Source organism: Nyctibius grandis, chromosome 6 (assembly GCF_013368605.1).
Source record: "Nyctibius grandis isolate bNycGra1 chromosome 6, bNycGra1.pri, whole genome shotgun sequence".
NCBI classification, from domain to species: domain Eukaryota; kingdom Metazoa; phylum Chordata; class Aves; order Nyctibiiformes; family Nyctibiidae; genus Nyctibius; species Nyctibius grandis.
Window position 1 is genome coordinate 13,267,642 of NC_090663.1, and position 26,803 is coordinate 13,294,444.

Consider the following 26,803-nt stretch of genomic DNA (forward strand, 5'->3'; position numbering starts at 1 on the left):
GCCATGGAGTTAGGAGTCTGCATTTCTTGTCACAGATGCAGTTTTTCTAAAAGTGGAAGTGAGACACTGACCATTTGATGGCTGAGCACAAGTTGAAAGCAGAAATAAAGTTTGCTATTTTAGATCCCATACTATATAAAAGTTCTTTGACTGATACGTGAGAGAGGGTCTGGGTTTGCTTGGGTTTTAATTTTTTTTTTTTGAAAGAGGTCTCGTGTTCTCTAAACATGAAGTTGCCATTACAAATTTTTGGAATGAGATGATGACATTTTCTACAGAAATAATTGAAGTGGGGACTAAGCTTACTATGTTTGCTTGTCTTTTTTTTTTAAGAATATACACAGTGTATTTAATTTTCCTGCATTGTACTGAAAAAGAGTAAAAAGTAGATTAAAATATTATAGCAATGAAAAGGACTCCCAAATTAGATATCTCACGCTCTCCCTCCAGAATGTTTAACGCTTAACTGCCATGTTGCATCTGAGTTCTACATGTTAGCCAAAGAAAATGAACACACACACACGCCATCCAATTGTCCTTTTATATTTTTATTCGGTGTTAAGTAACTCCACAAGAAAACAAAATCAGTTACTCTGGTGTACGTGAAATCAGAACAATACAACCACTTGAAGCAAAAAGTAGAAACAAATTTCAGCCCAGGAATGGAAAACTGATACTTCAGTGCTATGGATATGCAATGCGCTTCATACCACAGTGCGGTTCAGCGTATGCCAACCTTTTAATGCTTTTGTTGTTGTTGTTTTTGTAGTTGTTGTGTGTGTTTCTATCCATACAGAAAAACTAAAAACCACACTTCAACTCTCACTGAAAGCTTTAGAGCTTTAGCCGTTAAACTATGAAAACAAGTAAAGACAATTTGTTATTGCCCAAGCTCAATATACGATTTTATTTTCCCCAAAGGTGCTGGAATTATTACATGCCACAATGTAACTATAAGCAACACCTTTGTTCTTTTTGAGCCCTTTCTTACCAAAGAAGCAGCTCTAGCCAAAATTAACTGAGCTGAAGTTTGTGTTTGAAATATGTCCATTTGGTCATTTCTTGTTCTCAAATGAAGTTTTATTCCGTTCTTCACTGTAGTGATTCGAAGAATTTGTGTGTAAAGTTCTTTTTTACTTTCATGTTACAGTTAACTAGTTCTCAGTGCAGGTGCTAAACAACCTTTCAAGGAAGCTCCAGAAGAAAGTAAAATATATAAAAATCTATCCAAAGTCTGCAAATAAATTAAGAAAAGAAACTATAAAGTGTCAAAAGATTTGTTGCATGAATACAAACCCTAAACCATTGCCTAAGAGGAGGACCAAAAGAAAGTCCCCGGGTAAGGACAAACCAAGCCAATTTTAAGTAAGGGTCTCAACAAAAGCGTCGCACAAAGAACAGCGTGGTTTTCCAACCACGTATTTCAATTCTTACGTTATCAATTGAATAAAGGCAACAAAACCCAGTTACTCAGAAAACCTTTCCAGCACAGAACATATTTCAAAGGCAGTTCAGCTCACATTTCAAACAGCTCTAATTCTCATGAGGTTTATTGCCTGTCAAAATTAATGGTTAAGCTTTTCAAGTCAGTATTGGACCTTCTGCACTTCCGGATGTTACAAACATGCTGCTATTGTATAGACTAGTTAGTTGTTGTTGTTGTTTTTTAAACTATGAGTTGGTAAAAACTGAGAATGTTAGTTTTGCAAATATTGCTCCTCCTGGCTTATACATTTTGCATATGTGTTAAAAGCACAAGGAGTTGATAGTCTTGTACAGATGCAACTTGACAATGTATTGACTTTCTAAGTTTAACAAAATAAAATTTAAAAGCAAGTCACATAAAGCAACAATCACTACTTGCAAATCACACGTATGTTGTAAGTCATCACTTTCCCTACCCCACCCACCACACACATAACTTGCCCACACATTCTCTCAGAAACACAAAATGAACTACGAGATTTACTAAGTTACAGCCACAACAGCAGCTAACTGCAGCAGCCACAGGATTTCTTTCAAGTGAAGCACTGACCCTTTGCTTTTAAAACATTGAACACTCTGAGCATTTTAGATAAGTTTCAGTCACTCAGGCTCAAGTTCAGTATAGGATGCTTTTGCAGGTTACACGAATGCCATCATCTGCAACAAGACAACATTCTCATTACTCGTTACAAAATTCACAACAATCCACACATCACCCCAGTGGTTTATTATTTTTGGTGTTAACTTTTTAAACTTCTGCCCCACATTGGCAAGTTGCTAAAAAGGACAAAAAAAAAAGAAAAAAAAAAAGGGAAAAAACCCCCACATTGCCTCCATACCTACAAAAAAATCCTTGGCTTCTCCAGTTAGCAAAAATACAAACCATGTATCCTCAGTGTTGGTTGTGGGAGGGGGGAAATCATAGGATAGAAACACAGTTTCTGTAAGTCTCTAAAGCACAACCCTGTTGTTCCTACTTAAAGTTACGGGATTTACTGAATGAAGACTGGACAAGTCATTCATGCTTTTCTCCTGCGTTCAGAAAGGCACTGATAGATTACAGTGTTAAGTATTTATCTCCCAGTTCTTAAAGAACAAAGCCTAATGTGCAGAAAGCTGAAGTCTCTGAATAGCAGAAGTAGTTGTAGACACTGCGATGCTAAGAAGATAGTAATAGTGGTAGGGCTACAGTTATGAATGAAAATAACTGCAATTAAGATGCAAAAAAGCAGTGGTACTACTAAGACAAGCACATGCACATCCATTCTTGATTTGACAACACAATCTAGTCTAGTTCAAATAGCCAAGAATTTAACAGGTTTTTTTTGGGAAAAAAAAAATCTTCAACAGGACAGCTGTGTCCTCATCTATAAAATAAGCAAGAAGAGAAAGATAAATACACATCTGAATCCATTAACTGAAGAGGAAACTCAAGTTGTTGTTTTAGAGCTACAGACCCTCAAGAAGGATAGTTTTCCATCTCATGTTACTTTTAAATCATCTGTTCTACTCTGCAGTTTTTATAGTTGAGTTCGAGAAAAAAGCTCCTCCTCACACGGATCAGCCCATTCACTTCCACCTTCTGAAGCTGTGTCTTCAGAGCTGGAGCTATCACTGGAGTAGATCTTCTTCCTGAAGCCATTTGGTTTTGCCTCAGCATTTATATCATCTGCACATCTTGCTTCATAAACAGAAGAAACCTAAGGATTTAAACTGACAGTGTTGATGGGGAACAACAAAAAACATGCTTGCTTTTTTCTGGGAGGTTATATAGTTTTGTAGTTGTTCAAGAGAGATGTCACGATACAGGGCAAGTCCTCCCCTTTCCTGACTTAGTCCACTATGTAGAAGGGACTGCAGAACAGCAAGGAAAAAAGGGTGGGGCCTTTATTATTTTATTCCTATTCCTTCATTTTAGGATTTGCACAAAACAGCAAGAGCATCAAAAGTGAACTCGGTTAGAATGCATCATTATCACAAGGTCAGTGTTAGAAAATTACTGTAAAAGTGAGCTCTAAATTTCGGTAGTAAGTATTAAATATCATGAAAACACAGCACAGATCTGACTAAACTTCAAGCAAAACCAATGTATTTTCAGCTGAATCAGTAAAGCTATTGCAAGCACGTCACAGTGTAAATTTAAGTGCTATCATCACTATAAAGTTTAAAAGTATATCAGTAAGAGCACATCTACACAAAGATTTTCCCTACAGCATAAAATCAGGTTTTGATTCATCAGCAGGATAGAATTCATACATCATGTTTACGCCTTTAGTTCCTGGTCCTTTCTGCCTTCATAGTGCACATCAGCCCACTCTACACATACTGAAATTAGAAGCTGAGGAAAAAAAGACTCCTGTTCAACATACGTGACAAGCAAAAGCCAAGTGTTCCCAAAGGAAACGGAGTTTGCCTGACTACTAGAAGTACAACTCTTTGTACAAAGGGCTGTACTCCCCCAAGTACAATGCTGAGGAGTTTTCAGAAGAACACTCAAGACACAGAAGAGATTAAAACACAAGGAAAGGAAAGAAAAGCTTTTGAAGGTTTTCACAGGAATTTCATTTCAGGCCAGACTGAAAACTGTGATGAAAGAAAAGACGTGGTGGCACAGCCTTATAAAATAAACAAAACCCAAACCCATGACACACTTACCATATTAAAATCTAAAAGATGTTCATCATCATTGGATATTTCCTTTACATCTGCAAATTCTCCTACACCATTCTCTCCCTTGGCATTTGTGTAACACTCTTACATTGTGTTTGTGGGGGTGTTTCAGAGGAAAAAGGAAGAAAAAACAGAATTGAGGAACACTGTTATTATATTTAGCCAAATGAAAGCATCTAGAGAAGTATTCTTGAAATTCACACTCTAAGCCATGTAAATTCATGTGCTTGTGTGGGATTTTATAGTTTGACATCCTTAAAGAAATAAGCATAATAACTTATGGAAGCTTCACTAAATCTTAGCTGGATAACCACATAATAAAAAAAAGAAGCTACTTAATTAATGAAAACATCTACAAATAGTAAGGTACAAAGAGCAAGAATACTTTTTTATTATAAATGGTTCAGTGCATTTCTCAGTTCTGATACTGCACAGTTTTCAATCGTTCCTGTTTCTATACCCATACAAAACACACTGCAACAGCAGCCTGATCCTGACTGAAGCTCAAAAAAAAAAAAAGTTGACGTGAACGGCTGTAGTTTGTACTTGTCAGGGTAAGCTTCCATATATAATATCAACGTATATCGATATATATGGACCACATGCATCAATATCCATATATAAAATATACCCATACAGAAAACTGGATACAGCTAAAGATTTGTGAAAGAATAACATTAGCTCTGAGGATAAAGCCCTAGTTTTGTTAAACTTAGTCTAAAAGCGGAAATCCTGGACCTATTCTACTTCACAGAAATTCTGCCACTATATCAAGCAGGTTCTGGACTCCACAGTATTTTATACCCTATATTCGATCTTCCTCTGATGCAATGCAGCCGTGACACACCGAGACTGCTATGCAGGTTCACCAGCAGGTGTCAGGAAAAAGATGACACAATTCACTCACAGGAATTCAAGGATTACTCCATCTAAAATACGTACTCAAGAGTGTGAATCTCTACATTTTCTACTACACCAGTAATACCTCTGCAATTATCACTGTGGGGAAAAAAAAGCGCTTTACAAAAGGACACTAAATATCTCTACTTTGTAAATACTGAGTTTTTTTCTAATATAGGAGGTTCTGTGACCAGTCCAGGAGGCAAATCACAGCCCTGTAGGCATCAATCTATTCTCTTTCACTGCACAAACACATTGCCATAGCTGGGAGTGAAGTAAGTTAATATGTTCTTGAAAGTAACCCAAACTGTCCTAAACACCAAAGTAAGGGCATTTAGGCACCGTTCAGTTGGTTGCACTTTAAGGTGCACTCCAGAAATAGTTCAGTAATAATTACTGGCTAATCTACTTCCAGATTATTAAGGAACCAGGTCTCTGATCAAAAGCTTCTTGCACTGAGCCTCTAGCAACGGAAAGCATCAGATAGCCTGTCAGTTCGGTGTACAGAATGTTCTTATTTAGCTTCTTGCCTTCTCCCCAGAAAAGGTAAATTGGTATGCAGGCAAAAAAAAGCTGTTGGATTCTCGCCTGTCCACAGAAAACTTGGGCTTGGGCCAGCTGTCAGATGCTACGAATTCTTGGGAGGCAACAGAGAATGCTGGAAGCACACCTGCTTCCGCTAGCAAGCAGCCTGCCTACAGAGACTGGAGTTACTCTCTGTGTGGGACCAAAAACTCCCAGATTGTCACTGTGAAAGGAGTGGCCAAGAGGCAAATCCCTCTCCTTCCCAGCTGGAGAGAAATTCCACATGTTCACTGAATAACTGGCATGTTATTTATGCGAACCCATAAAAGGTAATTCTCATGTTTTCACATTCTTATAAAATTAGCTACCTAATAAGTATCATTCAGGTTGAAACATATTCAAAAATGTAATAAAGTATTTTCAGAGTCAGAGCTTAATATTCCATTTACTTAATTCCAGGCTTTGGAATTAAGTAGATTTGCATAAATGTTAAGACTATTTTAAAAGCACTTTCATTTAAAAACTATTTAGAAGCATGCTAGAGATCTATTACAAATGTAACTGAAGCATCCCAGTTCTCTCTCTGATAAGAGAATTCATTGTGGAAGTTTACTGTGTTTTTTTCTCTTTTAAACACAGGTGGTAGTTCCAATTCCTCTGCAACAATTCAAATCCCTAAGAAAGAGCATTTCTTTCTAACCCAGGTGCAACACCAAGTTAGTTTGAACAGGCATAGCTTCTTACCTTCACACTGTGATGCAGGAAAAAGGGGAGAATAGAGCGCCTTTTCCCACCAGCATTGCTTTTCCTGGCTGCCACTCATTCTCTGCAGATTAGTATTCAATACAGGAAAGTGTTTAGACAATAATCACACTTCACTACGCCATAAATAATATACTTACATGTAAAGGAAGGAAGTCTGCTGTTACAACCAATTTGCTAGGTCTTATAGGTCACACTGTTCAATTTCTAACACTAATGGGAAAGGACTGTCAAGCTACAACAGAACACCCATTTATCTGAGCTCTTATACTCAATAAAAACTCCACACAGGGGCTCATACTCTGCTCAGAGAGTGATGTACAAATCCAGAACAAAAAGATTAATTCCAGCCCTACACTGTATAATCTAAGTACCAAAGAAGAGAGAACAGATAGCTACCCAAGAGATGAAAATACAATGAAACAACATTAGTCAACATGACAAACAGTTCACTGTAAAACAAAACAGAAAATAAAGCAAAAAGCAGTAAAATTTTATGTTTGAAGTCTGAAAGGATGAATTAGCAGTACCATTATCATCAATGGGATAATGTCAAATTAAACTAGAGAATTAATGTGTCAACATGAGGAAAAACTGGTTATGAGGATGATTAATAATGTCTTTATGCTAAAAATAATCTCAATCTACCCACTCAAAATGCCTAAATACTCCCCCATCCCCCATATTTTAATGCTAATTTAAATTTACCAGAGCCCTTTCCTTGTAAAATTAATGGACATGGCTAAAATACCAAAGGCTTGTCACAACAGACATGTCCCTCGTTTTATGTCTGCATCTGTGGTAATGCCATTAACCTTCAAAAGATGATGCCAGCTTTTAACAGCCCCTATAGATATTAGATAGAATGATTCAAAAACAAACCATAGTGCAACTAGCTACTAAAAAAAACCAAAAAATGAGCGTCAACCCTGAGTTTTTATCCAGCTTCCTCCTCTGTCAACCTGAGAACATTTAAGCATGGAGAATTAACGAGTCTCCTTTTGTTCCTCTTTTGTAGAACTACAACCTTATAGAACCTAAACTTACAAATACTTACTACTTAATAAAGACAAATCCCTCTCAAACCAAATAAGCAGCTCAAGAGTGCTGTATTCAGATGTGTCTGCCAGATTAAACTTTTTTCCCCACAGAATTCTGCTATAATGAATATTGATTGAACCATGCCGGTTTCCTCTCAGAACACTGAGGAACAGTCCTTTTGGAACCACCCTCCAACAGCTCAAACCCCAACTCCAGAAAAGGGAGTCCTTAGAAAGTTAAACCATAGTTTTAAAAAAAAAAGAAAAAAGAAAGGAAGAAAAAAAAAAAAGCTCAAGAGTATGTGAAGCAGGACTTCATTAGAAATACATACATTTACAAATAAATTCAATTGTGGAAGCCTCACTCTGCTGCTGACTACAGATAGAGGCATCTAGACTCCACACAGTGCTTTATTAACCTCAAAGCTTCCCACATCGCTGGGGTCACACCTGCACTCGTATCTGCACACGCGATAAGCTGGATGAACCACAGCAGGTTACAAGCAAAGCCAGCTTGAGCCTGGCAGGGCATAACAAGCCACAGTGCTCTTGCTTCCTGGGCTAAGTCAGCGTCAGAGCCTACATGTGTGCTTCAGGATGGCTCGGTGACTGAACTGATGCTGGCTGCCTCGGCTCCTGTGTCCTTCCATCACTGCCCTGACACCAGAGGAGCCAGAGAAAGCCAGAGACACACCTTCTGGCTGCTGGCAGAAGCAGCCCAGCAGGACTTCAGCTGGAGCTCAGACCTGGCCCTCCTGCCCCCACATTAGCCCTCGTGGAATGACGTGTGTCGTTTCTAAAGCAGCATTAAGGTCAGATGTGTAAAGCAAAAGGACGGATGTAAAGACCCGTTATCCATACTAAAGTCATTTGGGGGTTTTGTGTGGGAGGTGATGGGGGACACGAGCTGATGTTCATTTTATACATTCACTGAAGAAAACCATTTTCTCCTACAGTTGCTTAGATGTTTACTACAATTGCACAGTCTGTCATCATAAAAATTTCTGAAAAATAAAGAAGTACCTTTAATTAGCAAATAAGAAATACCAACTCCAGAACAGTCCCATGACTCTACCTTCCTTTTCTTTCCCTTTTAAAACTGCATTTTCAATTTATGCCACCTCCTCTTCTCACGCATACTCACATGCACTTTCAGTATGTTAGGAAAAGTTTTATTAAATTTCCCAGCTACCCATCTAAATAGCTATTATTCTCAATTCTCAAGGAAGTCTTTCCTCTCTGAAACTATTCATATTTATTTTACTTTATTCTTAAGTAAAGTTCAAAGACAACACGGCAAACCCAACTGCAATGCTGTTGCACTCCCGGTCTTCCTGCAGGTCTGAGACAAGACTGATGCATTTCCTTCTTGTTTTACAGCTAGACATATGGTAACTGAGGCTTCTCTTACAGCTTCTGGTTGAGGATATGTAAAATCACTTCAGGACTTCAGCATTCACTAGCACAAACACTATAGTAACGTTACAGTTGTGAAACCTTCTCCTCCCCCCAGATCCTGGCAGATGTCACTCACAATTGTCTATGAATTTTCAGTAGATTCAGGTCATAATTGTGCCGTTACATACAAAAACTAAAACTTCAATTCTGCTTCTGTCCCCTACTGAGAGTTAAGCCAACAGGAGGAAAAAAAATAGTTTTAATTTTTGCTATTGTTTGTGTAAGAGTTTGAAAGAGTAAAATAGTTTCAAAACTTTAAATAGCATTTTTAAGTTTTTCATTGGCATCTAGCTCACATCTGTTCCTTCCAACATCATTTTATGTCTGTTTTCTCAAATGAACCTTCCTAAGAACTTCATACAACAGCAGGGCTGTCCACTTCGGTCTTTTATCCAAAATCTCAATGGAAACCTCTGGTATGCAAAAGAACAACCATTCTTTGCAAACATCAGTACAAATACTTTCTACAGGAATAAAAGCAAGTGTCAGTTTTTTTCAACTAAAAATTCTAGTGCTGCTTCAAAGATCAAATTACAGTGAAACGACCCTGTAATCTAGCTGAAGTAGGTAACAGGAAGGAGAGATTTTGTGAGCTTAAGTGGATAACGACAGTTTTAAACAGTGTATTTGATCCCCAGCCTCACAATGGACTAGCAACTCGCTGTTTTGTTAAGGGTACAATTGAAAAAAAAAAAAAAAGGAAAACAAGCAGGGAAGTGAAAGATTGTTTCCTGCACCATGAATGCCATTTCCTACAGCTGATGAGATTTTTTTCCTCACCTCTTCCACTCACACACATATTTGAAATAAAGCAGCTAAGGAAGATGACGGTTCTACACAGTTTTATTGTATCGCTGCTTTCTTCACAAGACTGCGATGGACACCAATACGTAATTCATTAGCTGACAAAGCTGTGTTGCGAGAAAGCAGCAGAATATCATATTATATTGATCTGGGGAAAAGGACAAGCTGCTTTGGTGAACATGCTTCAGACTGTGGAGCTGGGCCTACCGGAACAAACACCCAGGAGGAGCATTTTACCCTTTTGCTGTTTTGCTTGTGTCCACTGTTCCATACCCACTACAGCAAGGGACGCATCCAACACCGCAGTTTTCAACTGTGACCTGTAGGCAGCCTGATAAACACCACATATGAGTGGTACTGTTGGTTTCCTGACATACGATAAAATTTAACTGTAGTTTCTGTATTACAGGATACTAAGCCAACTTTTAGGAGTGTCTTTGACAGGGGCATTTAGGCAGGTGAGGAAACGGTGACTACAAGAGTTGGGAAAGACGAGGTCTAGAAGTACGAAAGCAGAATTCAAGAAAATGGACCCATTCATATGATAAAATGATAAACCTGGTACCGTCACATCTGCAATATGAGGTTTTATTACCCGAACGATAAATGCGCAGATGGAAAAGACAAGGAAGAAAAGGTAGAAGAAATGTGGAGGGGGCAGGGGGGGTAGGTTCCTTCCCTCTCTCCTTATGTATACAGATGTATTAAAAGGGAAGTTCATGTTGATAAACTAAAAAAAACCACAAACCCCAAAATATTGATTTTATTTATATTTTGTTATAGGTATATACGAATACTTCTCCTCAGGCAAGAGCCTGATTGCTCATACAAGGAGTTCATTAAGATATTACTTTATTCTTTCTTCGTGGCAGAAAATAACAGATAATTTTATTTTGCAATATCAAATAAATTTCTTAGAGAGCATTTATGAATATGCAACACATTTTTTTCTCCACCAAGAACTGGTATAGGATGCACTTAGCAACTTAAATCTTACTTTATCAGCGATCTACATAGTGGGAAATATTAGTATGATTTTTTTTTACTGTTCCTTAACTAACAATTTTGTATGAGGTAGCTATCATTTTTGTTGATTTCACAGAATCAGCTAGGTTGGAAGAGACCTCTGGGATCACCAAGTCCAACCTTTGACCGAACATCACTGTGTCAACTAGACCATGGCACTAAGTGCCACATCCAGTCTTTTCTTAAACACCTCCAGAGATGGTGACTCCACCACCTTCCTGGGCAGCCCATTCCAATGCCTAATAACCCTTTCTGTGAAGAAATTTTTCCTAATGTCTAAACTGAACCACCCCTGGTGCAGCTTGAGGCTACGCCCTCTAGTCCTGTCGCTAGTTGCCTGGGAGAAGAGGCCGACCCCCACCCCACTACAATCTCCTTTCAGGTAGTTGTAGAGATTTCCTTGCTTCCATCACAACTTCTTCCCTACAGTTACAGACAAAAGTCCACAGCAAGTTCATATGGCAGATCAGTCATTTGCTAGTTAGAAAAGTTACATTGGTCAGAACTTCATTCTTCAAGCAAAATTTATGCAAAGCATCTTCTCAGAGCTGGACCGTAGTTTTAAGGACCATCTGCCTGAAGGTCTTGAAAAAAGGGCATTTCCAGTATTTTACAAAAGTTTTATTAAATTTTCCAGCTACCCATCTAAATAGCTATTATTTTTCATCTAAACTGATATGCTTTTCAGGATAGACTATTTGGCCTTTAGATACTGATTTGAAAACACCAGCATTGAATATTTCTGCTCTTTCTGAATGCACGCTGACAAGGATTGAGGCAGTGATAAGAGTTTTGCAGAATCTGAACAGAATAAGCACTAAGGCCTCATTATGTTCTGAATATTATCTGAAGTGCTACGACTGACAGTTTCATAACCAGTGAAAAAGTAAAAGTCATATTAATCCGTAAATACAAATTTCGTTGAACCTGCTCTGCAACCCCTTACTATGAGAAAAAGTACAAGAAACACAAGAATTTAGCAGTCAAAGCAGCAATGAACCCATTGAGTCCCATTCCAAAAGATCACATCCTAATTTTAGTTCATCAGCTACCTAGGGAAGATAGATCTGGCTCAAGAAGCTAGTCACAAATGAACAAAGGGAGCCAAGCCTAAACTTCACATTCGTAAAACCTATTTGGCAGTCACTTAATTCTCAAATTTCTCTGAAAATATACGGGTAAAGGACACTATGAGATCATCTGGTCTCTACTCTTGCACAAAGCCAGAATCAACTACAATGCACTATTCCTACACTCCAAATCCCTTCAAGACAGAATTTTCACTGCTTCCCTAAAAATAATTGAGCCTTACAGTAAGCTCATTTTCTGGTTAGAATTCCTTTTCTTCAATTTCCCTTGCTGTGATTTAAGGTCATCACATCCACTTCCTTTGTGTTTACCAGAGCCTACAGGACAAGCACAGCTTTTTCGTTATCTCCTGTAGCTATGAACATGGCTTCTGCAAAACTGCTGGGTTCTTCTTTCGAGTTTCTCTTGCGGTTTTTTTTGAGATAAAACAACCCCAGTTCCTTCACTCTGGTTTCAAAAGTAGTGATCTTTGTGTTGCTCTCTTCAGGACATCTTTCTGGAATGGGAGCTGAGCCTGGTACTCCAGCAGAAGGCTTTCCAGCTCCAGGGGAGCAATTACTTCCCCTCTTACAGAAGGGCTTTCCTATTTATGTATCACAATGCTGTCTTTTGCAGTGTGTCACTGCTGATTTATGCTCAGCTTATGATCTACTTGAAGATGCTGTTCTGTTTCACATCATTTCCTCATCTGTCACTCCTCACACTGTGTTTGTGAAGAGGATGATTATTTTCTTTACAAGTTTGTATTTGTCCCTGCTGGATTGTGTTTTGTTTTTCAGACCATTTCTCCCATTTAACAACCTTTTGATTCTAATCCCGTCTTCAAGTGTAACTGCAGACTTTCCCAGTTTGGTATCATCAGGGATTTTTATAAACATGTATTTTACTCCCCAGCCCAGAAAAACTGATCATCTCCCTTGTCCTCTAGTAAGCCACTGACTGCTGTTTTGAGTGTGCAATCTTTTTGCCAAACTAATACTTAGAAACTTTCTCACTTTCTCATGCATCCATGCCATTTACTGGTTAAACATTTATTTAGGAAATTTAAGAGAGACATTGGTAATACCGCAGGTTCCATTTTCCTCTTTAAAAAGATGGAAATGTGTTTGTGCTCTCAAACAAGTATTCTACCAGGCTTTTTTTCAAATTAGTTGCTGCTCCTCATGATATTTAGCTGAATATTCCTATGACTAGCTGAAACAGTGTAATTTATCTGTAGTACTTTGTTTCATTCATACAAGATACTTTAATCCTTCAAAATCTCAGCAAATTTATGTCTTCTTAATTACAAAGTTAGCGCTCAGAGTCTTTGTAGGTGTTTTCATCATCTGCCATGATCAGCACGTATCAAGAACCATCTGGACAAATCCATTCTCAGATAGTCCCAAACTTACTCTCCCTTTTACAGTGAAGTCCTTTGCTTTGTATGTGGATGACTCCACGTGCTCTTCAATGTTTTTCTCACTTGATTCTCCTGATTTTAAGGCATAAAGCAGACTCCGCTGAATTTTGTCTCCCTCTTATCACTACCTAGGTTAGAAGGTAACCTGCACTAGTTAGTGCAGGCTATCTCCTACACTACTGACCTCAGAACCAATGTCTGTAAGGCACCCCTCTTCCCTTCCTCTCTTGCCAGCCCTTCCTAAAGGAGGAGTTACACACTTACATTGCCTTACTCCAGTCGAGCAAGCACCTCACAAAATCTAACAGGCTAATTAAGTAATGAGATCCATAAACACTTACAGTTTTTCCCAGTAAAATTTCTTCATCCCCAAATGCATTGTCCTAGGCATGTTCAGACCTCAAAAGTTGGTACCGATCCCAAAAAAAACCCCACAAGTCTCTTTCACACAGAATCACAGAATGTTAGGGATTGGAAGGGACCTCGAAAGATCATCTAGTTCAATCCCCCTGCCGGAGCAGGATTACCTAGACCATATCACACAGGAACGCGTCCAGGTGGGTTCTGAATGTCTCCAGAGAAGGAAACTCCACAACCTCTCTGGGCAGCCTGTTCCAGTGTTCGGTCACCCTCACTGTAAAGAAGTTTTTCCTCATATTTATGTGGAACCTCCTGTGTTCCAGCCTGCATCCATTGCCCCTTGTCCTGTCAAGGGATGTCACTGAGAAGAGCCTGTCTCCATCCTCATGACACTTGCCCTTTACATATTTATAAACATTAATGAGGTCACCCCTCAGTCTCCTCTTCTCTAAGCTAAAGAGACCCAGCTCCCTCAGCCTCTCCTCATAAGGGAGATGTTCCACTCCCTTAATCATCTTCGTGGCTCTTTATCTATGTCAAGGACTCAGTGTTGTTATGCTCAGAGACCATTAACTGGACCAGATTGTGTACTTACCCATGACTCCACAGCTAAATGGTAAGAGTATTTACTTGGGAGAAAAAGGACTGTATTTCAGCAGGTATTTTGTGGGTTTTTTGTTGTTGTTCTTGTGGGGGGGGGTGTGTTTAGGGTTTTTTTTGGCGGGGGGGGTGTTAATCTTAAGGCTAGGTATATAATTATCATTCACTCTTGAAGCACTTTTCCAGGAGCTATCAGCAAATTCCTTCTGCAAAATATGCTACAAGTCTAAAAGAAGTGCTCCAATATAGAAGGTAAGAGGGAGGAAACTGAAGCAGATTCTCCTAGAGTCTTATAAATAGGAGGTATTCAAAGATGTGTGTTTGCACAGCACGTATATAGTTCAAGTTCATGTGATGCAAAACAATGTTTTACTGTCACACTGTGGTCTACAGTAGTATTTTCACATCTATCATTTATGCAAAAATATTAGAGGTACCTCAGAACACAACTCAAACTTTATGTTACATAACAGCGAGTTAAACAATAACTTTAATTTTTATCGTAAGTCAGTAAAAGGAAGCACAGAAGTTTCATTTTTAAAACATCCTTTACAATATTGATATATAACTAATTAGTCAATTCCATAGCCTCTGCCACAGTTAAAGCTCTTTTCCCCATGCATGTATGTGTGGGGTGTCCAGGAAGAATGCTTCTCCTAAACTGTTCTAATTCTAGGGATTTATATTGACTTTGTTTAATACTCATGAAAATAAAACATACAACTCTTAAAACGAAAAAAGGTTTGCACACAGAAACCATGATTGCATGACATTTGCACCCTTCCTGCAACACGATACAGTCATCATCTTTTACTGATTAAAACTTTACTTCACAACCAACGTACTAATATTGTTTTAATGCTTAAAAAAAACTCTTCTTTACAGCAGGAACTTAAAGAAAACAAAATACCAGAGCTTTTTTGAGCACTATTCAGTACCAAAGTTTTTTTTTCAAGCCTCATAGCTACCATAAACTATGAAACCACTGTAAACTTATACCAGACACTTACTACTTTCTTGAATGGAGAATAAACATCCTCATGGAGAACTAAGCATCCAGAAAAGAGATCTGAAAAGGGCTGGAAGGAACTTTAGACTCTTGCTGTCACCAATAACTGTATCATACCATTTGTTCATTCATTATGTCCTACTGCATGATGAAGTTAAGATTCTGCTTACTCCTGGTAAAAGGTAATTCCAGAATCTGTTCTGACTTACAGTCTAAGTTCATTAATTTTTTTGGTGACTCTTTTTGCAAGGCCCGGCACAAACCCAGAAACTTCCCAGACTCCAGAAAAGTTTTGAGCCACTTCACCATTAACTTAACAGAGCACAGGAACCAAGATGTCTAGAAAGGGCCTGGAAAAGTCACAAATTTGATTTCTCTGTGCAAGCAGCAGACAACAACTTACTGACACTGGGAAAAGAAGCTGCAATAGCAATTAATTTAAAGGAGGATGAGAGGAGAAACAAACGGGGACAAAGGAAAATAAGGAACTCTGATTTTGTTCAACAAAAAGGTTAGCTTTAGTTTTAGCTCGAAAAAGGTTAGCTTTCCCATACATGAATTAAGTGTTTCAAACTTGTAATCGAGGAGTATACAATCACACAACACAAGCTGGGTGCAACTCTTCAGTTGAAAATGAAAAAATTCCCTCCTAATGTAGATACTACAACTGCTGAGTATGTGGAAGAGGAGGCTGAAAAGAAAACGTAAGACGCAACTTAAAACTATCCAGACAACATCTCTGGGCTGGCTGCTCAACTAAATTATGTTAGACTAGACTATTTCAGTTGGAAGGGACCTAAAACAACCATCTAGTCCAACTGCCTGACCACTTCAGGGCTGACCAAAAGTTAAAGCATGTTGTTAAGGGCATCGTCCAAATGCCTCTTAAATTGACAGGCTTGGGGCATCGACTGCCTCTCTGGGAAGCCTGTTCCAGTGTTTGACCACCCTCTCAGTAAATAAATGCTTCCTGATGTCTAGTCTGAACCTCCCCTGGCGCAGCTTTGAACCATTCCCACACGTCCTGTCACTGGGTACCCGGGAGAAGAGCTCAGCACCTCCCTCTCCACTTCCCCTCCTCAGGAAGCTCTGGAGAGCCATAAGGTCACCCCTCAGCCTCCTTTTCTCCACACTAGACAAGCCCAAAGCCCTTAGCTGCTCCTCACAGGACATGCCTTCCAGCCTTTTCATCAGCTTTGTTGCCCTCCTCTGGACGCATTCAAGAACCTTCATTTTGCTGGTCAAGTATTTCTTCTCAAGGGCAGAGGGAGCTCACAGCAAGGACTTCGATATTTTTGGTTGGAATGGATTTTTGCTCGTGATCATTACTTAACCTATGGCTACAATGACCCGAAAGAAAACTCTGAGTTTAACCCGTAGTTACAGTTATGCCTCCTTACAGTACTGTGGTAGTGATGGATATTTTGCATCCATGTTTTATTTCTTTTTGTGTCTACACTAATGAGAGAACATTTTAATTTCCAGACGATTAAGCCTTTCTACAAACCTTTCTTTCCTGAAGTTTCCATCCAATAATTCAACTCCAAATTCTTCTACTTGGAAGTAACTATAATTCATATTGCAAAGACTGACTTCAGATCTTCCTCTTCAAAATTTTAAAATAGTTTTGAAGCAAAATCGGTAGTATCTCATTGCTCAAAATTTATGCACATTTTAACATATTATTTGTAAAGCAGACAAGCTAAAAACCTACAGTAAACAGATTTTAAAGTTACGAGTTACATGCATATATTTCTAAAGGTATGCAAGATGACACTGTAATGCCTGAAGATGGTTAATTTTTCACAGAATCACAGAATGATTGACGTTCAAAGGGAACTCTGGAGGTCATCATGTCCAACTCCCCCTGCTCAAGTTGGGCCACCTAGAGCAGGTTGCCATTGCCCAGGACCACGTCCAGATGTCTTTTGAATATCTCCAAGGATGGAGACTCTAAAACCTTCCTAGGCAACCTGTGCTGGTGCTAGGTCACCCTAACAGTGAAAAGCTTTTCATTGTGTTCAGATGGAACCTCCAGTGTTTCTACAAAACCGTATTTTTCTAGAGAACTATACAATTAAAAACATTCAAATTGAACTGTCACATGACAAATTGCTGGCTATCAGCTGCCAGCTGCAAATTCCATAATTTTACATATCCACATACCTCTTCAAGCTCTCCTGAAGAAACAGGATTATCCTCGTACGTGGGGAAATGGCACCCTGCTTTACAACTGCAAAACCTGCCAGTCTCCTCACGTGGCTCCACTATTCTGCAGTTCACTTTAGAGCTCTCCATCGCCCTCCCATCTAGAGATTCTTTCAAACTGCATTCTAAACAGGGATCTTGGTTTCCTACTGGCAACATCCCAGCCGACTCTTCTTGGGAATCCAATGATGTTTGTGCACTCTTCTCCATTCCAGACTTTTTTAATCTGGGAAGGAATTTTCCAGATTCAAGCTCTGATTTTCCATAATAATGCCCTTCTTTTTCTGCATCTTCTTCCAGAGGTTTGAGATCTGCTTGTGGATCCTCAAATACATCTACTTGAGAAGGGACAGCAGTACCTCCCTCATCTTTTTCTGACTCAAATTCTGACTCGCTTCCACCACCTGGAGAAAGTTCAGATGCAGAAATTGGGCGAAAGTGAGTCCTTGGAGAAATCCGTATAGCCCTGTACTGCGTTCGATCAACACCACATATCCTGGGGTGTAAAACCTCACTGTCTGAATCAGAGCACAGAATTGACTTAGGTTTAAAACTAGGGCTGAACGATGCAATTCCTTCTGGCTCAAACGAACACTCTACATGAAGAACTTGTGAAAATGGATTGTTCAGGTCAAAGGACGAGAATGAGTATTCAAGCCCCGGTTCTTCAACTTGAAAGTTACCACAAGCTCCCAGTAAGTCTTCATGGAAGATAAAAGAAAAACCCTTATTTAATCCATTATCTCCACTCTTGGATTGCTCATTCTGTTCAAACGATACAAATGGCCTCCATAATTGCCTATGACCAGGGGCAAAGCTATTACCCGGAGTCATAAAAACATCTGTACCAGCTATTGTCACTACATCAGAAGCTGCACATTGTAATAAGCTCCCTTTTGAGTGACTAGGTGGCACCACTGCCCATTCTCCATCACTATTAAATGTTTTGAGCTCCCCATACACACCACCAAGTATGAATGAGTTCTCTTTATCCTGGTTAACATTCCAAGGTTTTGATGGTGTAGTATAGTCACCACCATCTACTTTTGATAAATCATTTGAGACAAAGGCTCTCTTCTCTAAATTCTCCTTTTGACCTTCCCAAAGATGATACTCTGATCTCTGCACTGCTTTATTGGGCTCCTGGAGGGTTTCAACTTTTGCTTCTGTATCCAAACAGCAGCAATAGTTATTTACATCAGTTGAAAACAATTCATCTTCTATTCCTTCCATTTCTACCATCGCTGCAGAATTTCTGTCTGTCATATTTGTCCAAATATCTTTAATAACCCCTGAGCTGTAGCCATCTCCATGTGGACTGCTTTCACTACACCCTTGTGTAGCTTCATAGTCTTTACTTTCTGCTTTTTGTTCTAGCTGAATACCACAGACAGATTCTAGCTTAGATTTTTTTTTGAAAATCAAAGTGGGCATTTCTCCTAAAGTTCTAGCTTGTTGCTGGCAGGTTTCTTCTGGCAAAAAATCTAGAATTTCTTCATCTACATAACTCGAAGACACTCTAGGAACTACATAATTAATATCTTCTGCATTAAATTGCGTGGATTCTTCATATGGAATATTTAAAGTCTCATTGTCTGAACGTGTCTCTTCCGAGTGTGACCATGGACTACAGGTTCTTGTTGAAAGATTGGAACAGTGTTCATTTTCATCAAAGGCACTATTTTTGGTCCATATTAGCAATCTAGACTGTGTTTTCCCAAGAATATTAGCAGTGCTACTAGAATCTGCATTTTCATTTCCCAAGTTGAGTGTTTCAAAAGAAAATGGTAAAACAGAGTTACTGCATTGCACTTCAAACACTGAAAAACAAGAGTTTATACCAGACCCTTCATTAATATCTGAAAAGAGCTCTTGATTGCCAGCAAGCATGTGTGAATTAAGCATTGTGCTGTCTAAGATGGGGGAGAATCTGATCGGAGAATCTCCTCCAAAACTTTCCCCATCTGCATCACCAGAACTAGAAGATGAACAGCACTCCCAAAATTGAGCTAAATTACTAAGGTCTTGCAAGAACCACCCTTCAGCACCAACAGAGCTGGTCGAATCTGTCCATATTGCACTTTCCCCTTGCAACTCCATTCCATCTAACACTATGCAACATTCTGCCTCAAAATCAGTTTTTTCTTTACTCTTCTGTCGAATCATATTTAAAATCCGACTCTCCCCTTGCATCGTATCTGAGGCACCAGGATCCAACATGGATTGATCAATATCCACTTCATAGAAGTGTGTTAGTTCTGACAGATGAACATCATCCAAATATTTGTCGTCCTCTGGTTGAGAACATATTGAGGTCCCAGCGAGGTCAATATCCTCATTTAGAACTGCAGGCATTTCTACAAAGTGACCATCGATGAAAGTACCTGCTGCGAGGTATGTTTTATGAATATTATTGTTGCTAATACAAAGACCATGCACTGACTCAGACAACTCTTCTACAGCCTCTGATGTTACGCCACATATATCTTCTCTGTTGCGGTATGTAGTCTCCAGCTTGCTTTTTCTGCTAAGAGGAACAAAGTACTCTGTAATCGGCTCAGTATACCACAAGGGCTCTTCTTTATATTCCTTTTCATTCCTGCTGTCTAAATACAAATCTTTTCCATCGCTACCGCCAGCTTCTTTTCTTCCAATTTCTTTTAATGGCCTTTTACCTCTTCTGCACAGCTGTTTGATGGACCCGCTGCTACTGCTGCTACTGCTTCCGCTGTGGACTTTTCTATCAGCCTTTTCACCAGATTTCACAGAAAGCCTGCTTTGCCCATTACGCCCTTTTTTATTTCGAACCTCTCTTGTTTTGTGTCTGACTTTAATACATTTCATTGATGCCTTGTATTCACCTTGATTACCACTAGAACTTGAGCCAGCCTCACTGGATCCAGATGACCAGGAGCGAGGACGCATCTTTCCCTCAGGCTTATGTCGGACTTGCTTTTTGTACAAAACAGGCTTCTCTTCAACAGTGTTGTTACTAAATTTGTTTTCTTTCTCATTTCTACTTTTCTTCTGCTGGGTTCTTTCCTGTACAGGGGCAGATACTTTATTACTTCTGTCTTTAGTTACTTCACTTTCACTATTGCAGTCCTTTGGAGAAGATGTATCTGTGCTAGTTGGTGGAGCAGTGGATGAAGATGAGGAGCTAGAGTAAGAGCATACTTTGGATTTATTCCATACAGTCATAATTTCCTGCAGGCAAACTGGCTTTTCAGACAGAGGAGGAAATGCTTCATAGTACCTGAAAGCAGAACAAAAAGGTGACATTCAGATCGTAGAACTTCAGACAGGCATTAAGATTAGAAAGTATTACTAAAAAAACATCAAAACACTACCAATCTAATTGCCAAAAAAACTAGTTTGTTCTACATATGCACATGCCACTCACTGCATTATTTGAATGATAACAAAGGGGAGATTAAGATAAGCTTTAAGAGTGCTTATATTAATATATGTTTAAAAATATACTGCCAAGTAAAACCATCCCATTTTTTGAAAGCACTAAACTTCACTGTAGACAGAAACTGTGGATGCTTAAAACAGTGAAGGCCTGACTCCAGATTTATTAGATAATGTAGCAATTCACTACAGTCTTCTTAAACATGTTTGATTTAAATGAGGAAGTCCTGAATTTCAGTCAGTTCAGTTCTGAATTTCAGTTTTTTAAATTCTCCTTTGTGAAATGAGACACTACCTGTTAAGTTCTACATAGTTTGATTGTCCAGTTAAGAGAAAGCTATTCAAAAAAAAGATTAGTTCTTGAGTAGTTTAAGATGTTTTAACAGCCTTGTGCAACAGGGACAAAATTAAAATATCATTTTCTGCAATGTTTAAAGTAGTAAAGTAAAGTAAGTAGAGATTTATACTGAATTGCATATATTTCAATGAAAACCTATTTAAAAACATTCAGAAGTCAGTTAAGTTAAATGCACGTTAGCACAATCAGTTCCCCGAAGAAGTATCATTCATTTAGCAATACTTCTACTAGACTGTTGCTGCCAATGGTTATTACTAAGAGATACAGAAGCAGTCATATCTCCAAGAGAAGTCAATGATAAAACTCTTGGGTCCTTCAGTAACACTGGACTCAGGTACTAGGTAACTAGTAAAGCACTTTGGTTATGAAGAGTTTAAAGGTTCTAAAAGAGTTTCAGTTTCCCATTTCTGCAACAGAAGACAAAGATTTATGAACAAGACAGGACAAGGGGGTAATGGTTTTAAACTGAAAGAGGGTAGATTTAGAATAGATATAAGGAAGAAATTTTTTACAATGAGTGTGGTCAAACACTGGAACAGGTTGCCGAGAGAGGTGGTAGATGCTCCATCCCTGGAAACATTCAAGGCCAGGTTGGATGGGGCTCTGAGCAAGCTGATCTAGATGAAGATGTCCCTGCTCACTGCAGGGGAGTTAGACTAGATGACCTTTAAAGGTCCCTTCCAATCCAAACTGTTCTCTGATTCTATGAACCCAGGAAACTGGGTTCTCTCTCTGCAAGTCAAACATGCCAATTAATGCTGTTTTAAAGGCTTTTAATTTGTCTAGTTTACTCGGTCTTAAGGAAACTAAAATACAGTAAGGTTTGAGTTCTGCATATAGTCAAAATAAAGCAGTCAGGACTTTGCCAGAAATTTAACTAGCCCATGGTACCCAATGCTCATGTTTAAATATATAAGATTAACAAAAGAAGATGGCAGGAAAAAATGTATTTCTTAATCTCCACAAAACTCCAGATTCCCCACTAAGTTAACTTCACTGTGTTCAAATATGGGACTAAAAGGAGAAAAGAGAAAAGCATCTCAGATAATAATAAAAAAATGCATACATTTCTACTTGATCCTTTGCTGTGGGAGATAAATCAGTCTCAGGAGACAAAGAGCCTTCTAACTTTTTGTGAATCTTCTCCTCTGTTTTGGAAGAAAATTCCAAATGCTTAACAGAAGAATTCAAAAAGCCAGTGTATTTTATAACAGTATTAAACAAAAAGCACCAAGATGTATATCTGTAGTAGCAGCAAATTTCCATAAAACACTGCAAATAACAGAACAATTTATAGTCTGGTTATTATACATAAAGAAATTACAAGTTACCACCCAAGACTCAAGATATCCACAGTTGTATTGTTAAGCCCTGCAAACTTCACCAAACATGACTGGCTACCAGCTGCATACAACTTCATGGTTCGCAATGCCCCCACTGGAAGACTTCAGATTGAATTTTTAGTTATTTCATATCCAAATCTTTATCTCCTTCTTGCATTGCTACATATAAAAAAAAAAGATTTTTTTAAAAAAATCAACTATTTAACTAAATATTTTTATGAATGGTTGCATCTAACTTCTCATGTATTTCACTAAAAAGAAGTACCCCTGCAGTAGGTGCTGTGTTTTGGGTGGATGTAAAGGCATATTTCCTGTGCAAGAGGTGACTCTAAAATCTGTAAAATACCAAAAAAAATGCTGTGAGATACAGACTAATTTTACTTTTTTTCAAAATAAACGGTCAACATCACCTTGGCTCAGTAAGAAAGTGTCACAGCATAGCACTATGAAATTCTGGTTTTAGTTTAAAAACAGAAAAAGGGAATGGAAAGAGCTAAAATCATGCTTTAAGCAGGTAAATATTTATCCCTTATTTATTGCTATTTATACTACACAATAAGCATATTAATTTTACTATAAGTGTCAAAGGCTGCTGCTATGTGCCTGAACAAACATTTATGTGCGATGAACTTTTCACTGGAAACACCACAATTTTATATTATGCTCCTCCCTGCCCTAAGCTTGACAACATGAAGTCCCCATTATCATTCCCCTAAAGCACAGAAATTTTAAGCACACCTCTCTGTGATGGCTACTTGGATGCTTTTCACAGGAATAGCTAGTACATAACAATTTTGAGGCTAATCCACTCTTTCCAAGTATCAATACACAAAAGGAACAGAATCAAGCCTACTTTGTTTTGATTTCTTTTGGTGGGGAGGGGAGATGCTGAATATGGAACGTTTACTAAAAAAACAGGCATAGCTGGATATGAACGGTTATAGCTTTTCCTGAGGAAAACTCCATTTGTGAATGACTATTTCGTAGGTAAACAAAGCATACTAGTACAGAATTGCTTAAACTATTTGAATGAAATTATTCAAATGCATTTTAAAATTGCATGGCCGGTATTAAAAGCTACTGAATTAACAGCCTGCTCCCCCACCCCCATGTCTCAGGATGTTACACAGTTGGTGAATACAATGTATGGCTTCAGAAGTTGAGAGATTTATTCCTCACCTTGCTTATTCTGAAGGTCTTTCAGTCTGGAGCAAAGCTCCTCCACTAACGTTTCAATCCCAGAGCTCTGCACAACAACAAAATTACGGGGCGGGGGGGGAGAAAAGAAAAAAGAAAAAAAAAACTTACTAAAAGAATATTCATTTTATAGAAAGACATCAATACAATAAACATATCTTAGCAGACACATATTTTTCTTTTTGCATGGTAACTACACATTAAAAAGCAACAAAAATTATTACTATGTATAAATTCATTCCTATAAATACATTAATTAGAAGTCAAAATGATTCCATGAAACATGTAGATACATTCACACAGGTTTCAAACTACAAGTCACATTGTTGCATTATTGTATATCCAAGGTTGTGCAAACTCTGCACGCTCACATTTACAGCACTGTACCACTTAGGATTTAGCCAAGAGTCTCAGGATAAAAGTTCAAGAATCAACTGATCACTGAGATGCATTTTAAGAAGCTAAGCCTGACCCTTTTGGTTGCACAATTTGCACCTGTGAGAAAGGGACTGTTAAAAGGATACAGAAAATCAGGTGTGAAGGTAAAAAGGAGAACTGCATGAAGACATACGTGCAAGTGGCAGAGAGGGAGAGGAAACGTTTCCACAGTATCTTCATGCAAAACTTACCCCATGGTTTTGCCAGTTTACAATGCCCAGCCTTTTTCTTTTTAAACATTGTGGTGTTTGCTCAGGAGAGCAGAGGGAAAAATAAACACCTTAATCATCTTCCCTGTAAGCCTCTCTTTTCCTCTCCTTTATTCCTCCACCTAAACCTTCCATACACTCAAGCTTCCTTTTAAACCTCATTTCAGTGTTATTCTCACACGCTTCTGCTTTTACAACCTGCCTAGACTTGCAAGCAGTTCTAGATAAAGCAACAGCACCAGAACAGCAAAATACTGAAAAATAAAAACACACACACAACCCGGTACACTATATTACCAGCTGTCCCATAGGAGAAAACCCTGTGCTATTCTAATGGGATAAAAGTTGAATTCCAGTTAGCGAAATACTAAATACCAGCCTACAGCCTGAAATGACTATTCCTGTTGGAAGGCAAACGAGGTGAGGTGGGTACTGTGGAGATACTCGTGGTCCTAGTATTTCGATGCCCAGGGATCATGCTTGGAGATTACACTTTGTAGTTTCCATAACTGCAAACAGAAGGCTGGAATCACAGCTGAACGCAGCAATCCGAAACAAGCGAGGAGGATGCAAGAAGTCCCCTGCACATTACCAGCCAGCTGGGAATGGCAACAAGGGAGAACCGTGCAGCTTCTTGTATCCCATGCGCAGTTTCCTCAATAACAACTCCAGCATCTTGTCCCCACCATACTTGGAGATTCTGAGACTTAGACAAACCTCCTACAAAATTATCCAACCTTCTGAATTTGACGTGATCTTGTGTGCATACAGTCATGGAATATGCGTTCTCTCCAAAGGCAACGCAGATCAAATATCAAGTTACAGAAATGCATTTAAAAAAGAGTTTGATTTGCAGTGTCACCATGGTGGTATAAAGGTTTCATTTTTCCAAGATCTAAGAGTTTCTCCTCTCTCCTGATTACTGGCTAGAAATTGCTGAAAAATGTGAATATATGTTGCTAAAGCACAAGAAAATATTATGGAAAAGGGAATACCAATTTATACAGTGAAACTAGCTTGTTTAATTCTCTATCAGAAACACATGCTTGAAAAAATCATATACTGAAGCAATGACTTATATGCTACCTTCTAAATTTTAATTATTCGCAGTCAAGTGAGAAAGCAATTTTCTATTCCTAACTGCACTGCTGCACTGAAGTGCTAAATATAAACCTTTACGCCGCACACTTAACTGAGGATGACTTAGCAATATTAAACTTTAGATGGCATCTTCTGTATCAGCGAATTTACCAACGTAAATTAAATTCTTTAGAAAGAACCAAGCAGCACAGTAATATGGACAAACCTATGTAGTTGTAATAATTGTCACTTTATGCCTATACGACTCCTGACTCCCCCCTTCTCCCCCCTAAAGGGCAACAGAGGAGGAGCTGGCCTTGTTTTTGCTTAGCTCTCCGAACGGTCTAATTGAACGGACACCTGTAGCAAATACCCAAAATCCAAGGAATATAGATTCACTTCCTTAACTTAATTATAACACCACATCAAAAAAAATCCCCCAAACCGGCAACAATATGCTCACCATTACACCGAAGAAGTGAAAACTTTTGGAATCAAACGCTTCATTTCCTCCTGTACCATGAAACTAATCCTTGAGTCAGCTGACCCGCTGCCCGCTGTCCTGCACAGCACGCTGGTGTAGCCAGCGCTGGCTTTAAAGGAAAAAAAAGAGGGGGGGGGGGGGGAAGCCACTGTGCAGAACGCTAACTCTAGAGACCACTTGCTCAACCTCTTACTGCAGCATAGAAAACAAGCTGCAGACCTAATGTAACGAATGCCTCAGCAATTATCTCGTATATGACAGTGTTGTTCTCTGAATATGATATTTAGTTACTGTATTTTTTCAGTGTTTCGGTTAATGCATTGTAGCTGCAGCAACCCCACTGCCAGAAAGCAACATATTCCAGGCACTGGCTTAGTTCAATAGGACACAATCAGTTAATAAAATCAGGTGATCTGCCTGAAGTGCTTTGCAGACAGTCCCCAAATAGCACAAATACTCGAGCACCTTAAAAACATTTTTCAACATGGAAGTCTTAGTGCCTAATTAAGATTGCTTTTGTAATTCCAACATGAAAGGCTTAAATCTCATCATTATCTGTAAGATTATTTAAACTACTGACCCAGATTTCTACTAACCCTTTTCTCTCACTCAAACCACAAAGGACAGCAGGTCATTTTTTTAATTCATATTTTTCATTTTGCATAACAAAACTTCCTCCACACCAAACACATTTTATTCTGTTCTACTGTTTCCAACCTATTCCTATTTCTTTCTCCTGCTTTAACTTGCATCCATTTCCATCAAAAGTTGTTCTTTTTGGCTTTCCATCAGCTGGCTGAAGCAAGGGAAGGATTACATAAAGGATAGATGTTAAGTTACTGGCATAGGAGTGACCATGCTAACAGATAAATTAAGCTTCTGAACTCACCCAGCAAGAACAGTCAATCTGACTGCGGGAGTAACAGGACTCTAATAGCCAGG

The 26,803-nt window shown here is 38.8% G+C and overlaps 1 protein-coding gene across 8 annotated transcripts in view; it reads right to left on the reverse strand.

Moving 5' to 3' along the window:
- Positions 1 to 532: 532 nt before the first annotated feature.
- KIAA0232 (KIAA0232 ortholog) overlaps positions 533 to 26,803 on the reverse strand; it is a 71,378-nt gene continuing 45,107 nt past the window's right edge. For 4 of the 8 annotated variants that reach the window (XM_068404208.1, XM_068404212.1, XM_068404211.1 and 1 more), the window contains 6 exons: positions 23,633 to 23,699; positions 22,177 to 22,258; positions 17,297 to 20,594; positions 6,325 to 6,406; positions 4,141 to 4,238; positions 533 to 3,185 (listed from right to left, as the gene is read on the reverse strand). In XM_068404208.1, coding sequence (XP_068260309.1) covers positions 3,006 to 3,185; positions 4,141 to 4,238; positions 6,325 to 6,406; positions 17,297 to 20,594; positions 22,177 to 22,258; positions 23,633 to 23,699 — 3,807 coding nt within the window. In that variant the 3' untranslated portion in view covers positions 533 to 3,005. Of the gene's footprint in view, positions 3,186 to 4,140; positions 4,239 to 6,324; positions 6,407 to 17,296; positions 20,595 to 22,176; positions 22,259 to 23,632; positions 23,700 to 25,840; positions 25,921 to 26,803 lie in introns of those variants that run through there. The other 4 variants (XM_068404214.1, XM_068404216.1, XM_068404210.1 and 1 more) reach the window with 4 other exon arrangements.